This window comes from Vombatus ursinus, unplaced genomic scaffold (assembly GCF_900497805.2).
Source record: "Vombatus ursinus unplaced genomic scaffold, bare-nosed wombat genome assembly UNPS02014779.1, whole genome shotgun sequence".
Taxonomy (NCBI): Eukaryota; Metazoa; Chordata; class Mammalia; order Diprotodontia; family Vombatidae; genus Vombatus; species Vombatus ursinus.
Genome location: NW_020954557.1, coordinates 60,500,688 through 60,517,510, shown reverse-complemented (window position 1 = coordinate 60,517,510; position 16,823 = coordinate 60,500,688). Strand labels below are relative to the sequence as shown.

Genomic DNA, 16,823 nt, shown 5'->3' with positions numbered 1-16,823 from the left:
ACTGTGGGGAGTCGACTTCATTATGCCAAGCCACATGACTAGGCATCAGTGAAAAACTGCCTTCAGTAAGGAGGAAAGGCTTGTCAGAGGGAGGGACTCAGTGTGGATTCCTAGTTAGTAAATTCCAGTCATAGGCACCCCCTAAATAGCAAGTCAACAGTGTCCTGAATAGAAAGGGGGAGCTGAGAATTGAAGGTTGTCTACTCTGAGAACAACCAAAAGAGAGAGACAAGGGGGGCGGGGCGGGAGGGAACAGAGAGAAAGACACACACACAGAAAGAGACAGACAAAGACATAGAGACAGAGAGAGAGACAGAAAAACAGAGAGAGAATGAGAAAGAGAGAGACAGAGACACAGGCAGACAGAGACAGAAAAAGAGACATAGTGACAGAGACAAAGAGAGAGCTCAGTACCTTCCAAAAGTTCTGCACAATGAGGTCGAGTGTAAACTGCCAGGATGCTCATGGGACAAGCCCAGCTCCTGATTCTTCCATTCAAACAGATTCAGACTATTTCCTAACAATGTTACCCAGTAGTTGAATCTGCAGTAGCAGAAGCTGAATGCCAAGGTTGCCTGGGAGGAGATGCTAGTTCCCAAAAACAGGTGTGGGGATGGGAAAGAAAAGATCAGTAACCGCTCTGGACTGAGGAGGGCTCAAGAAAGTCACTTCTGAAAGTGAAGTGTTCCTTCCTAAGTGTTTTGAGATCCAGCACTTTCATTACTAGTTCTTGCTCTTTGGTGCGGTCCTTCCCACAGAGAGCTGAATCCTGTTGAGGATCAGCCCAGTCTTTCCTCCATCTCTCCTCTTCTGCCCAACGGAGGATGTCTCTTTACATTCTGCACTTCACTTTCAGAAGTGACTTTCTTGAGCCCTCCTCAGTCCAGAGCGGTTACTGATCTTTTCTTTCCCATCCCCACACCTGTTTTTGGGAACTAGCATCTCCTCCCAGGCAACCTTGGCATTCAGCTTCTGCTACTGCAGATTCAACTACTGGGTAACATTGTTAGGAAATAGTCTGAATCTGTTTGAATGGAAGAATCAGGAGCTGGGCTTGTCCCATGAGCATCCTGGCAGTTTACACTCGACCTCATTGTGCAGAACTTTTGGAAGGTACTGAGCTCTCTCTTTGTCTCTGTCACTATGTCTCTTTTTCTGTCTCTGTCTGCCTGTGTCTCTGTCTCTCTCTTTCTCATTCTCTCTCTGTTTTTCTGTCTCTCTCTCTGTCTCTATGTCTTTGTCTGTCTCTTTCTGTGTGTGTGTCTTTCTCTCTGTTCCCTCCCGCCCCGCCCCCCTTGTCTCTCTCTTTTGGTTGTTCTCAGAGTAGACAACCTTCAATTCTCAGCTCCCCCTTTCTATTCAGGACACTGTGAGTAGTTTTTTCTAGTAGCAGTTTATTGATTGTTCCGTTGCTAAGCTCATCAGGCGTATCTACCCTGAGCTCTCACCAAGGGAAAAGCAAGGGAACATGAGCCTTGGAGAGGGACAGTTGTCAGATGATAGAAGCCAGGAAAAGAACCACTCGGCACCCGGCATTGCAGGAACACACACCTACCATGATTCCCTGAACTTACTTAGGAGCATAAGAAAGTAGTTTCCAGGTCTGGTGTTTGTTATTTTGAAGTTGGAGACTGGCCTGGGAGTTGTGTAGGAAGACAAATGTAAAGAGAACTCACTTTCATACTTAAGTTCATGAGTTGGTAGAGTACAATTCAATAACTGTCCAAGAGTCAATATGCAGCATGGAAGGAGGTTGGACCTTGGAAAGAGTATGAGGAGAGAGTGAGTGAGGGAACCACAATTTAATAAATGTGTTCAGGAGAGAAAGTGACTGGGACAATACATGCCAGAGCAAGTATGCAGCTGTCATTCCGGTCATGCATTTTCTGGGGCAGAGTTCACATAAGAGTGATCCAGCAAACTATGTTCAAGAGATCCCCCTACATATGAGCAGCAGGAAAAGATCAGTGATGAGAGACTGTTAATCAGATTTGATTTTACACCACTAATTTACATTGGGTTTTTTCTGAGCTTTTCCTATTCTGTTTGGGGGTAGAGTGTCAAAGGCAGGATGGGGTGGGGTCAGATAAGAGGTAGGAAGGACTGGGGGTGTCTTGGGGTGCAGGGCACACTTAACTGAAGAGCAATAATGTAGCAGAATCTTGCTGAACCCTACTCTTGTTCTCATAACCTGTGCTAACCTGACTCGCAGCAGTTATGCCATTTCAATGCCATCTGACCCTAAATTCTGCCTAGTCCTGTTCAATTCCTATAACCTGTGCTGATGTATTTCTCCTTGAAGCAATGCTAGCCACCCTCACGCTGTCTCCCACCTGCCCCTATGCCCTCACTTTTAACCACAGTGGCCTTAGCTTGGTGAATTTCAGACCTGAATAAAAGGTCCTTGAAGACAGGATCTGTTCCATCAGCTTCTACCTCCATTGTCCAACACAGGACTTTGCCCCTGGTAGGGTGTGAATAAATGCTTCTTCTTGTTGTTCCTATGGTTGATTTTCCCCCCAGTTTCTTTCCTAACTCTGTCATCTCGTTCATGGTTACTTTTTAATTTCAACAAACATTTATTGAAATTAGGCCAAGTTTTAGAATAATGTAGGAAATTACCTTTACTCCTTTTTTTCTCATTTTAGTTCTAGTCATAAGCTTAAATACATTTTGACTATTTATCATTTGATCATTTCAATTTAATCATCTATGTGTCACCCTACACTTAAAGTGCTATTCTCTATAATGATATGTTCATATAATTTCCGTCAAGCTCAAGAACAATCTAATATAGATATTAAGGGAAGGAGTAGAATATTAAAGTTAAAAATCCCTCCCTAGTGTCCCCTTTTATATTTGAGTTTGCATCATTGAGCACTGTAATTAAAGTTGCCAAATGACTTTTCTTTTTTATCACGTTTCAGGTTAAACAGAACCTCACAAAAATTTTTTCCAATGGGTTCAAACTTTCCATTTGTATAATGGAACTTTTTTTGGAGGGGGAAAATGGAAATTAGTTTGATTTAAAGATTTTTTTCATGACAGAGTATATGGAAAATGTCAATATATATTTTGTTTTTAAATAAGTTAAAAATAATAAACACCCTACTGAAATTTGAACTGGATACTCCACATTTAGCAATTACTTATCAGAGTAAGGGAACCTTTCTCAACAGGGTGTTAAAATTTAAGTTCAAAGTAAAGTTGATGGTATTTGGAAATTTGAATCTGGATATGCATAATAAAAGAGCTTACTACAACAAAAGTTCTATTCTCCCATAAATGTTTGTACAATATTAGTGAAGTGCATGTTTAATAAAAATTTGATATCTTAAAAGCATTTATATGAGTTTTAGGGGGGTAAACATTCTTAACTCTTTCTATTATTTGTCTCTCTCTGGTAAAGAACTTTCATTTTCCAAAGAATAAGTACCGTATAGCATTTGTCTTTTATTCTTTCTAAATTTCCTTAGTGATGATAAAATTTAAGTAGGTTAATGATGCTTAAACTTTGTAGACATGGATGGCCACAAAAAGGGAACAAATGAATATGTTATATTAATCATTATGGATATTGAAAGGATGATATATTTTTAAACAACTGTAAAAATCATGTATTTTTCTATTGAATCTCAATCAAGTTGAAGAAATGACAGAGCTAGAACTTTTAGGTACTTATTTATATTGCAACTTTAAATTTTAATTGTAACAGGCTAAATAAAACAGAAAGTTTTGGGACATCAACATATTCATTTAATGCTAATCAAGAATTAAATGATAAAATCATTGTCTCAGTTTGAACATTTGGGATTTTGTCACTTCTTACCTGATTTCATGGAGCCTTTTGTACTCCAGCCACCATACTTTCTTATGCTGTTTTACTAGCCTTTGGTCTTTAGAAATTTTTGAAGTCTGCTCTGTTTTTGTGATCTAGTTTCAGAGGAATAAAAGAAAATGAAGGACCAACTTTTTTTTTCCTAATGTATCTTTTACAAAGAAATGTTTTTTAAATTTGACTTTTAAGAATATGGTAGCAACATTTTAGAATGTTACATGTAAGTCAGATTTATTCTCCCCACATTTGCTCTAGAGTGAGCTATGTTTTCCTTTGAAAATAAGTAGAAAATGTTTCTCTCATTATTAATTCACGCCAGTATATTTCTCAATCTGAGGACACATAAAATGGGCACTATATTGATTAAAATGGGAAGTAGCTGGTGTTAAATCCTGCTCAATGTAGGAAATGATGCTTTTATACAATTTAGGGAAAAGATAAAATAATGCTATTGCCCACCTCCTTCCCAAGCACATGAAGATAAAAATATCCTCAAGCATATGGAAAATGTCCTAATCATTGTACATGAGACCCTTGGGTTTGGAGTCAGGGAACCTATTTCTCTGGGTGATATCTAACGATAGTTGGGACTGAGTTTCTTTATCTGTAAATTGAGACTGTAAGATTAGATCATCTCTAAGGTCTTTCCCAGCATTAAAAAACATATAATAATTTTCCAAGGATATCAGAAAAAACATAAATTAATCAAAAATGTATTTCTAGATCTTCAACAAAATAACAAGAATGGGGAAGTTTGGAAAAGATATGAAATAATATTGTATCCCTTATTTAAAGAGGCCAGATAATCAGTGCTCTATTAAGTATCAATTGCATTAATATAATTCTATGTTGATGCTTTTTCATTTTGTAAAACAAATCAGAATTTGATGTAATAAGTACATTTGTTCACTTAAGGCAACTAGGTAGCTAGAGTGCCTGGCCAGAAGTTAGGATGACACAATCCTGGGTTCAAATAGGGCCTCAGACACTTACTAGCTATGTGACCCTGGGCAAGTCACTTAACCCCATTTGCCTCAGTTCCTCATCTGTAAAATGAGCTGGAGAAGGAAATAGCAAACCACTCCAATATCTTTGCCAAGAAAACCCTAAATGCAGTCATGAAGAGTCAGACACAAACTGAAAAACAAACAAACAAATTCATTTAAGGAAAATTCCAGGCCCTGTGCTAGTTAACAAGGATATAATGGCAGAAACTCATTAGTTTCTATCCTGAAGAAAGTTATGAGATTTCATAGGATCATACATTTGGAGCTGCAAGGGGCCTCAAGGGTCATCTGGTTCAGACTTTACATATGAGGAAACTGAGGCCCAAGGAGGTTAAGTAACTTGGTTAAGAAAGGATCACAAAATTACAGATCTAGAGTTTGGAGAGACATTAGCAGCTATCTGGAACAACTCATTCATTTTACTAATGAGGACTTGAGGCTCCAACAGGTCACTGGCTCAGTGTCACTCAGGTATTAAATAATAGAACTGGAATTCAAACCCTGGTCCTTTAACTTACAAATCCAGTGTTCTTTCCACTATGTCACAGTACCCTCTATGACATCCCTGACAAGCAGTCATCCTCTTGTGCTAGAAGATCTCCAAAAAGAGGAATCCACCACTTATCATTCCATTGTTGAATTACTCTAAGAAGCTTTTAGGTAGTTTTTCCCTCCGTAAAACTTCCATCAAGTTTTCCCTCGTAACTTTCCCCATTACTCTTAGTTTCACCCTCTGGGCCAAGCAGAACAATAATTAATGTTCAATTCTAGTATAGAATTTAGTAACCTGAAAGCTTTTATAAATCATCATTGAAGATATGGAAGCATCAAAAGGTATCTCCTAAGAAGGAATATTTTAATGCAGGTTACTTTTACTGACATACACAAATAAAATCACAAATTACCTTGACCTCAAGTTTACCTTCCTTCTGTCTTGGAAATGGAGTCAGAATTAAGTGTATATGATAACAAAATAGCTAACCATCCATTACAAGAAAAAAGCTTAAAAACAAATCCAAGCCTTTCATTTACAATTTTTCATTATTACTTTGTAAAATTTTTCTTCCTTTTTCAAGCCCAAGCATGGCACTAACTCCCCGCACTTAGGAGAGATGATTCAGTCTTCTACTTCCTTGAGAAGACTGAGACTACCCAATAAAAGCTCTTTCAATTTCCCTCCTCCAGTCCTCAAAAATTCTTGGTGTCACCCAACTGTTCTCCATTGCTATCTCAGAAAAAATATCCTTGCTGAGGCAAATTCCTGCATTTGTGTATTGCTCTCTTCCCTTTTTCCTCCCACCCTTCCTCAGGACATTGTTCCTGCAGTTGTCCTCCCACCTCACATATCTTTCATGTCCTTTTTTTAAAAGTCCTGAATTTGGAACTAGAGGATTCAGTTTCGGATTCTGGCTCTAATGCATACTATCTGGGTAACCTTCAGCAAGTTACTTAACCTCCCCAGGTCTGTTTCATTATCTGTAAAATGAGAAATTTCAATAAAACGATATTCAACGTTCTGTTCAGTTCTAAACATGTGATGTAATCAAAACTTAAAACTTTCTAAAACTAAAAAAATTTAAAAATTAAAAAAACAAACAAAAACTTACCTTAACCCTTTACTCCGTCCTGCTACCATCATGGTTCTGAGATATTTGTAAAGTAATTCATGCAGTGCCTGGCACATAGTAGGCATTATAGAAATGCTTATTGCCTCACACCTCCTCTTCACTACCAAAAGGTGTGAAGTAGCAGTCTACACTTGATGTCACCACTTACTCACCACAAAATATGCTTTCAACCCTTCCCAATCAGGTTTCCTTACCACCATCACTATGCTGAGGCTGCTACCTCAAGAGCTGCCCCTCTATCACCAAATCCAGTGGCTTTTTTCAAACCTCCTTCTCTTGTCCACTTCTTCAGCACTGGACGCTACTTCCCACTCCCTCCTGCTGCATATTTTCCTTTCCCTCATCTTCCTCTCTCTAATAAGTATTTTTCTATCTTCTTCATTGGCTCCTTTTCCTAATCATTCTCCAAACTTCTGTTTTCAGTCTCTTTCTGTTCTCTCCTGTGATAATCTCATTCAGTTTCCATAGTGTTAACTGTCCTCTATATGCAAATGTCTCCCAAATCCTTACCTCCTTTCTTCTTGGATCTTTGTCCCCAAGGTTCTGTCCTTTTCCCTCTTCTCTAAATATATTATCTCCCTTGGCAATTTCAATTACTAGTATGGCTTCAGCCACAATCCTAGTACTTAGCATGGTACTCTTTGTAAAGAGACAATGAGTGTTTGTTTCATTTAGTTGTCATCATCACTATTGATGATAACTAAAGCATTTTTTCCTTCAAATATGTTCATTGATATGGTAGCATAGTAAGAAAAAGGTCAATCAAATTTCAAAATTTTTGAAATCTTTCTTTTAAAAGTGACCTTAGAGACCTAGAAAAAAGTATTTTATAGCTTATAATGCTTAAATATGCAATACTAGGTAAACACAAAATAGAACTAAAGCCCAAACATATCATTACGTTACTTATCTAGAAATGATTAGTGGCTCACACCTACTGGCTTTTAAAACAAATTAATGCAAGAAAAAAATAAGAGCTATTTTGTTACAAAGTTAAGGAAAGAAGAATGAGTCAGTCAAGTTGTTGAGAAGTATATTCCTCTTTACTTCATCTTTAGGGGTTTTTTGTAGATTTTTTTTTTATTTTAAACTTAAACACAAAATGAGAAAAGAAAAAAAAATTGCCATGTACACAGCAGACCATAAAAGAGGATTCAATATAAAGCAGTAAGTATCCATTTCAAGAAAACCTATAAAATAAATACTACACATTGTTTACAAAGCTGCCCAACTTTTCTTTGCTTCCTTGTGGTTTTCTTTTGTTCTCTGCTGTGCACTTTTTACTTTATTTTTTCCTCCCCCCACCATCCTAAAGAAGTCTACAATTAAGCATGGAAATACATACATATATATACATATACATATACACACATACATATATACATATATATAATATACATAGATATCTATACACATACACATATATACTCATACACCCATATGTAAGACTGTACTATGATTATTTCCTCCTATCATCTGTTTCTCTGAAGGTCAATAGCATATTCCTTCATATGTCCAAGTTTTTCTATGTTTTTCTAAATCAAACAGCTCATCATTTCCTACACTACAGCAATATTCCAACCTAATCACATCCTATCTGAGAGATTGTCTATGAAAGCTTTTTTCCCAGTTTTTTGCATTCGTTCTATTCTTGGCTACATAGGTTTTATTTAAACAAGAAAAGTTTAATTTAAAATAATCAAAATTATTCTTTTTGCTCTTCAACAATGTTCTCACTTTATAGTATAGTTTAAGGTCTGATATTGCTGAATCTACTTCCTTCACATCTTCTTTCCTTGGTTTCTTTGAAGTTCCTGACCTTTTGTTCTTCCAAATGAACTTTTTTTTAGTAATTCAATTGGGATGACACTGAATCATATTTAGTTTTAAGCTCTAAGTTTAAATGTACAATGCACTGCCAGATGTGACTTTTCACAAACGTTCTGTATACGTTATTTTTGTCAGTAACTATATAAACATATGTCAGTTTAAAAAAAAGGCTGATAGTAAGAACTACTGCCTACATTGTATCTCATGGTAGCTCAAAGGAATTTCACCTATGTATTTTCCATTCAATTCTTACAACAACCTTATGAGATAGAAACTAGTTATGAAATTTAGTAAAGAAATATCTTCCATCACTACATAATACAAAACATTCTGAAGACAAAATCTCTACTACCTGAGAAACACTAAAAATAAAACTATATAGAATTTCTAAAAATCACACACTACTGTTGCCTATTTTAATAGGCAATATACACTGGTGGAAAGAACATTAGGCTTGGAGTTGGAAGACTAGGGTTCAAATCATAAGTCCAACACTTACTATGTGTAGGCAGCTAGTCTAGCCTCAGACACTTACTAGCTGTGTGACCCTGGGTAAGTCACTTAACCACTGTCTGTCTCAATTTCCTCAACTGCAAAATGGGGGTTCTTGTGAGGATCAAATGAGATAATATTTGTAAAATACTTAGCTGAGTTCCTGGCACATAGTAGGTGCTTAATAATGTTTGTGTTTACTTCCTTCTTTCCTAGTGTGTGACCACAGGCAAATCCCTTAATCTCTCAGAACATGTTTTTCCTACTCTGCATCATGGGAATGATAACTGCACCAAAGTGCTTTGTAAATGTGAACTGTTATCATGGGACTTGCTACAATAGAACTTAAGGCTCCATCTACCTGTGAACGGGCTACAATCATCAGAGCTTGCCTAAGATAAATAAATAGAACATTCAAGTTGTTTTGACATATTTGATCTCTGTTTAACATACATAAAAATGACTCTGCACTTGTAAAAGTGAAGAATACATTTTGATGCTATAAAATCAATACTGCTGCCCATGGGGAAAGGATGAGGTCAATTAAGTAGACAGTGAAAGTCAAAATAAATCTCCAATTTTTCATTAGCTGCTTCTACTCTCTACAGCTAAACATTTTGCTTTTTTTGTCACCTGCTGATTTCTTCTGTTTCCACCCTCAGGCAAAAATTATAAAAAAAAAAATATATATATATAACCTGTTACTTAACTAGGATCATATATTTAGAATCTGAAGGGACCCAGAGATCAGAGTCCAACCCTATCATTTTACATATTATGAAACTGAGGCACATGGCTATTAAGTGATTTACCTATAGTCACATAACTAGTAAGGGTTTAAGGCAGGATTTGAGCTCAGATCTTCATGTATTCAAGTCAAGCGCTCTATTCACTAACTAAAAGATTTAATGTAGTGTCTTTTTCAAGAACAAGCTTCCAATTGATTCCAAGTCATTATCACAGGGTAAGCTGCAATAGAAATTACTGACATCTTTGAGGTGGCAAGTGATTTCTGCTAAATTCTAGTAAACTCACAAATTTTAAATATAATTGAAAATTGAATGTATTGTTATAATGTATACAGAATATCTATGTGTATGAATACATTCATCAATAACTATTCAATCTTCATGAAGCTCCAAAATAGTTCATACTCCTTGCGAATTTTGTAAAAGAGACAAAATGTTTAGTGAATAGTGAGCTAATATCAAAGCCAGAAAAATCTGGCAATCACTCAACCTCTAAGTCCTCAAGGCAACCCTCTAAGACTAAAAATTGCAAAGAAGGTGCCAACCTGCATTGATAGAAGGAGTTTCCTTATCTAGGGTTTCTTAAACCACTGAAATCACAGGTCCAGTTCGTCTCCCCAGTGATTTCAACAGTATCGTCATAAACATCTTGGCAGATAAAACATATCCAACTTAAACTGCCAATATGAAGACTCTGCATAGTTCTCTTACACGTGATCTTTAAAGCAGACAGAGGACCACCATCACCAAGAGCCATCACTATTAGGACTGGCTTAAAATACTAGTCTACGATTAAGGAGCTGCTTGCAGCAAAGTAAGAAATTAATTTTTTACTCCTTAAGGTACTTCATAAAAAAAGAATGGCTGTATACAAAATTTTACTAGCTGTGTGGCCCTAGGCAAGTCACTTAACCCTGTTTGCCTCAGTTTCCTCATCTATAAAATAAGCTGGAGAAGTAAATGGCAAACCACTCCAGTATCTTTGCCAAGAAAACCCCAAATGGTGTCATGAAGAGTTGGACACAACCGAAAAATGACTGACAACTTAACAAAACCTTGCTTTGTGACATGCACATCCAAATGAAAAGCACATGTAAATGGAGGTTGAATTGCAAAACTGAAAAAAAGCCAAGGCTATTTCTATAGATGCCCACTCTACATACTTTCACTCAATTTTTAATTTCAAATTTTGGCTCTATTTCTCATTTTAATTTATTGGTGAAATTTTTTTTAAAAAGCATTATTTCCCCATTCTGTTTGCACATCAAGCAGTTTATTCTCTTTGTTTAGTGAGCTATTTATAAAAGTATTTCTTCTTATCGTCTTTCCTCTTCTTTTCCTTCTACTAATATACATTTATATAGCACTTTATAATTTACAAAATGCTTTATAAAGATGCTCTCATTTGACCCTAGGACATAAAATCCCATTTTAACCAGTTTCCCAGTTCCCAAATTAAGGATTCAGCTATGTTTAGGTAGACGTCTCTCATAAGAATAAATATTACAGATTAAATGGTCACACAATTACAGATAACGTGTAGAGCAAGTTCTCAAAGCAGCTGATTTATAAGTTATTAAAAAACTGAATTTTACTTTATTTTTCTTAGCTTTTATTTGGCTTTAAAATGCCACTGTCAAAATTCAAACTGTTAAATATTTATTGAATACCATGAGCTTCATTGAACATAAAGAAGCTAATTGTTCCTCTCTTCAAGTAATGTTTATTTATAATACAAACGTTCAAAATACTCTCTCCAATTTTACAGAAATAAATTGATATTCACATGGGATTTTCAGGACTTTAGTTTCAAATGACTATATAGGGCTCTCATCTTTAAATTGTTAGCAACTATTCCAAACATCTGCAAGTGCTAGCTAGCCAGCACTAGGACCAGATTAGTCAATTAGGCACCAAGCATTCATTAGGTGCTTATCATGTATCAGGCACTGTAACATACACCAGAGATGCAAAGAAGGATTAGAGGAGAAGTGCTAAGACTAGAAGACAGGTTCAGCCAGCATGGCATGGCAACACGTACAAAACAAAGGCAAGAGGTCTCAATCTGAGTGATCATAACTGAAAAAAGGAACCTGAGAGTACTGTGAATCCAAAATCAGCATCCGGATTTTAAGACAAATTGAAGGGAATGGCAAAATACAGCTATCAGAAAAGGTAAGGCAGAGTCAGCATCTGGAAGTCCAAGCTGATGAGGAAGAGCACAGAGGCAAGAAAATAGTAAGTATAGGTCAGAAGGCAGAAATCCTCAGAGAGTAAGAGGGCACAAGCAATGTATGGGTATGCAGGCAATAATAGTGTTCAGGCAAAAGTCCGCATCCTACATCCAGACTGAACACACACTCTGAACTCCAGACAAAATGAGCTTCTCTGCTTTGTCTCTGCCCTGCACCCCCAGCCCCAAATGGATTTGGTACTCTCATTTCTGTCTTTGCTCATGCTCTTCTATAAGCCTCAAATACTCTCCCTCCTCCTACTTTTCACCAACTGAATTCCTACTCATCCTTCAAAGCCCAACTCAGAAACCATTTTATCCACAAAGTGTTCCATGGTCCTCCGTAGTTGGTAACAACTTTCTGCCTCAGATCTCACATAGCACTTTGTTTTGCATCTCTCTGACACATTTATCATATAATATTGTTATATTTGTGTGTTTGTGTCTTATCATCCTGCTAGATGATAAGGTCCAAGAGGACAGGAACCATATCTTTTCTAAATTTTGCAGTTCTTCCCCAACTCACCATCTAGCAAAGTGATCTACACACTGAAGGCCCTTATTAAGTATTTGTAGATTGATCATTCATACAATTGTAGGAAAACCTAGCATTTGTTGCTAGCAGAAATGCTAACAAAGGCAGGGATATATAAAAAAGGCCAATGGCCCCACCTGGCCCCTTTTGGTCTGGTTCCTGAGTTGATCTGCATGACAACTAGAGGCACAATTCCTTCACCATCTTTCTCAGTAGTGTCTTTGAAGTTTCATCAAGTGGAGTCTTCAGGATAATTTGAAGGGATTCTTGGTCAATGATTCAGTGCTATGATAAGAATGATAGGGGCAGGTAGGTGGCGCAGTGGATAGAGCACCAGCCCTGAATTCAGGAGGACCTGAGTTCAAATGTGACCTCAGACCAAACACTTGACACTTACTAGCTGTGTAGCCCTGGGCAAGTCACTTAACTCCACTTGCCTAAAAATAAAAAAAAACAAACCAAGACTCAGGTATCCTCAAGTAGCCACAGAAAAAAAGGCATTCAAAAAAAGACTAAAACATGCCTAATAGCTTCACTAGGGCAGGTAGATAGCTCAGTAGGTAGAAATGCCCCTCCTGGAGTCTGGAGGACCTGAATTTAAATCTGGCTTCAGATACTTACTAGTTGTGTGATCCTGGGCAAGTCATTTATCCCTAATTGCTTCAGTTCCCTCATCTGTAAAATGAACTGGAGAAGGAAATGGCAAACCCCAGTATCTTTGCCAAAAAAACAAACAAAAATCAAATTGGGTAGCAAGAGTTAGATACAACTAATCAACTAAAGAACAGAAAGGGTTTCACCAGCTAGCTGAAATGGTAAGGTTGGCTGGCTAGCCTGTTTGGGGTCCTGGTAGTTTACATATATGTAAAACTCATTTCAACTGAGCAAAGCAGTAGTGTAAACAACTCTAAACAGCACATTTTGTAAAAACAACGTCTATTCACTTGTATAGTGTGTTGTATGGTTAAGACATTTTAAAAATATATCTTTCATTCAACTGCACAGGCATCCATTTTATACTTAGCTTTTCTAAATGAAGTTTACAACTGTGGAAGCTATTTCCATTTGTGGATAACTAATAGTTAGTCAGCACTTATTTGCCCTTGAAATTTTTTTCAACAAAAGATTTAAACTGTCAAAGTCATATAACTATCTGCTTTGTATGAAAATCAAGTTCAGTGTGTTCAGGGAAAAAAGTAGCACAATTATTTTGGAGTTTTAAAAATAATACAAGTGTTTTCTTTGGACTTTTATGACAAAATAGGCATTTCCATGTGGAGCAGTTTAAATAATTTGATTGTTACATTCTCTGATTAAGAAATTGTTCTAAGAAAAAAAAAGTGCCTTACCTTTAACTGTATAGAAGCAGATGCTAGCTTTTTTGCTTCAGTAATTGCATATAATTGCTGATAGTCTACTGGTTTATACTTGGAACTCAATCCATTTTTCAGGCGAACTTTAAGGCTGTCTATTTTTCACCCAAAACATAAAAGTCATTTTTAATTGTTAAGAAATAACATTATATTATTGGAAGCTCATTTAAATCTATACTTGCACACTCACTACAAGTCATATTTTTAAGAAAGAAACACTTGCTGGGAAAATACTTCATAATACCTCTACACAGACAATCTATTTAAACATTTAGAACTACTATTTGAGGAAATGCAAAATTACCATTACATTTCTTGCATTAAATTACTTATAATCAACACCAAAAGTTCAATTCTAGAATCCCTCAATCGAAACCAGGTTTATTTTTTTAATATATATTTATTGATATCTTTTGCTTTTTTATTATCCACATTTAACAACCTATCTCTTCCCTCTCTCTTAAGTTAGATTTTAGAAAATGTCAAATTCTGCAGACAAGTTAAAGAGTAAATTTACAGTTAATCCATACTTTTTGTTGTTGTTGTGAAGCTTGTCAGGACACAAGTAGGAATAATATTTAAGCATTATATTACTATGAGTCAAAACAAAACCACAGGAACATTTCCCCCAATATGATAATTTTATTTGTCTTATTAAATAACCAAATCATTTCTCAACATATTCTACTCCTATTCAATCCTCCCTTGTTGACAAAGAAAATTTAGAGCAAAACATAACAAACGAAATATGTCTAATAGTATTTAAAATATTCCACTTCTGTATACTTCCACCTTTCATTTAAAAGAAGAGTGATAGGTTTCCTCTTTCCCCCTCTAGGATGAGATAAGTCACCAGAACAATATTTTTTAAAAAGAAAACCCCTAGCTATTTCAACTGAACTTAACACATATAGTCCAACCTGAAAGTTAAATAAATCTTATGGCAATTTTCCCAAACTTTTGTAATATCATGGATTAATAATTACAAACATGTTAATAATGCTGATAAAGCCAAAATGAGATAACTGCTAGATACTTCCATAATCAAATACTAATAACTAGAATTTCTTAACCTTTTTTGCATGGATCCCTTTGGCAGTTTAGTAAAGCCAATGGACTCCTTCATAGGCTAATGTTTTTAACTGCACCAAATAAAATACATAGGATCATAAAAGAAAACAATTATATTGAAATAGTTATCCAAATACTTTTTCTAAAAAAAAATAAGTTCGGGGACCTCACGTTAAGAACCCTTGCCAAAAAGCATGATTGATAAGTTCAGACAAAAATGTGCTATGGCTTTAATAATCTGTACAAGTACTCAAAATTTTCCTTCATTCTGTATGGATTTCAACACCTAGCATAGTGCTTAGGACATAACAGGCACTTAATAAATGTTAGGTGATTGACTGATTCTATACTATTTAAATAAATTGGGGGGGGCGGATAAAAGGAGTGATTACATAAGTATAAGATGACCTAGGGACTAAAGGTCAAACATGAGTGTTTTTATAAATATTAAAAAGAGTAAAGCATACTCTCTGCAAGAAAAGTTCCCAGCAAATGAGGTTTTTCAGTACTACAGATCTGATTATTGTTTTTATTCTCATGTAATATCAATACTGTATAAACTTTCATGGAATCATTAAGGCATACTATAAGGCACACAAAAACATACCAATGTCATTAGTTTTCTGAGTTGTAATGAATGGCAGGTCTCCTCTATTCATGTTTCATCTGTCAAAAAAAAAATTGACAGCTGAAAATTTACAATGTTATCTTAAAGCTTACCAAAATGTTTTGATTTATTTGAACATTGTGTACTTTGATTTTGAAATGTAAAATGATTTGGACTAGCAGCTCTGACTTCTGATATATCATTATTTAAATTAACCATTCTTCATGCCTGAAACTCCCTTCAGTTTTGCCTCTGTGCCCTCCTTACTCCTGGGCTCTACTCTCCTTCTCTTTGCTCATAAACTACTTCCTCTGTTTTACTGCTGCCATAACTGAGAAATATTTTATTGTTGAGAAGTCCTTTGTGTATTGCCTTGAGCTTTTTGAAGAAAAGGCATCATGGAAATCGAAAAATAAAGTCATTGGTTAAGTAATGTTCTACTTCTTTTTCATAATTGAGTACTTTATTAAATTGATGTCTTCTGAATGAGGCACACTCCAGGGCAAATGCACCTGGCTTCTGGGCTCTTTAAGAAATAACACTGATCTCCTTATAAATTTGCATTCATTCTCTTTGTTGGACCACTACAGAAAACTTTTAAGCATTTAGAATTATGTCCCATATAGTGCTGAAAAGGACCTTGGAGATCAATTAAATCTTTGTTTTGCACATTAAGAAACTGAGGCCCAGAGAAGTGAAGGATTGTCTGTTGTCACATGACTAGTTAGTTTCTGGAGGAAAAAGTCACGTTAGGAGTCTGCCTGCATAGCTATTCTTGGCAATATCATAATTCCCCAGTGACAGTTCCCTTCTAGCTATCTGGGACAAGAGCCATAATTTGGTTCCAGACAGAAAGATTGTGGGCTGCAACAAGTCATGATGACTGGATTGAGGAGATGGCTGTTTGTTGACAGGGCAGGTCTCCCTTGATTCAAAACTGACTTGTCTCATTAATACAGGCCTATGGACCTTGAAGCACAGACATTAGGAGATTGCCTCCAAGCCCCAGGGAGAAGGAGTTAGAATAGAGGATACATGAGCATTGGACCTGCCTGGAAAGGAAAGCATAGGCTGGGCTAAAACACAGGGATTCCTGGGAGTCTTGCTCAAGACGGTCTACTTCCTTTCTCATCTTCTGGTAGTCAAAATGGTAGCTATTAACTTGTTTCTTTCATTCCTTTCTGGTTGCTATATGAGAAATCTTGCTGGAAGCAAGACAGGTACATATTGGCAACCCACTTCTAATCTTCCTTAAGAAATAATTATGAAGCCCAACAGCAAGAGATAGAAAGAGAAATTCCATTTAAACTTACTGTAGACATTATAAAATATTTAGGACTCTACCTCCTGACACAAACCCAGGAACTCTATGAACACAATTACAAAACACTTTTCATGCAAATAAAATCAGATCTAAATAATTGGAAAAACATCAGTTGCTCATGAGTAGGCCGAGCTAA

General features: G+C 36.2%; 1 protein-coding gene across 1 annotated transcript in view; it reads right to left on the bottom strand.

Moving 5' to 3' along the window:
* LOC114045630 (coiled-coil domain-containing protein 148-like) overlaps positions 1-15,415 on the bottom strand; it is a 194,003-nt gene extending 178,588 nt beyond the window's left edge. Inside the window, exons 1-3 of the mRNA XM_027865705.1 lie at positions 15,364-15,415; positions 13,662-13,780; positions 3,830-3,933 (exon numbers count right to left, since the gene is read on the bottom strand). Of these exons, the coding sequence (XP_027721506.1) occupies positions 3,830-3,933; positions 13,662-13,780; positions 15,364-15,415 (275 nt within the window). The remainder of the gene's footprint in view (positions 1-3,829; positions 3,934-13,661; positions 13,781-15,363) is intronic.
* Positions 15,416-16,823: the final 1,408 nt, after the last annotated feature.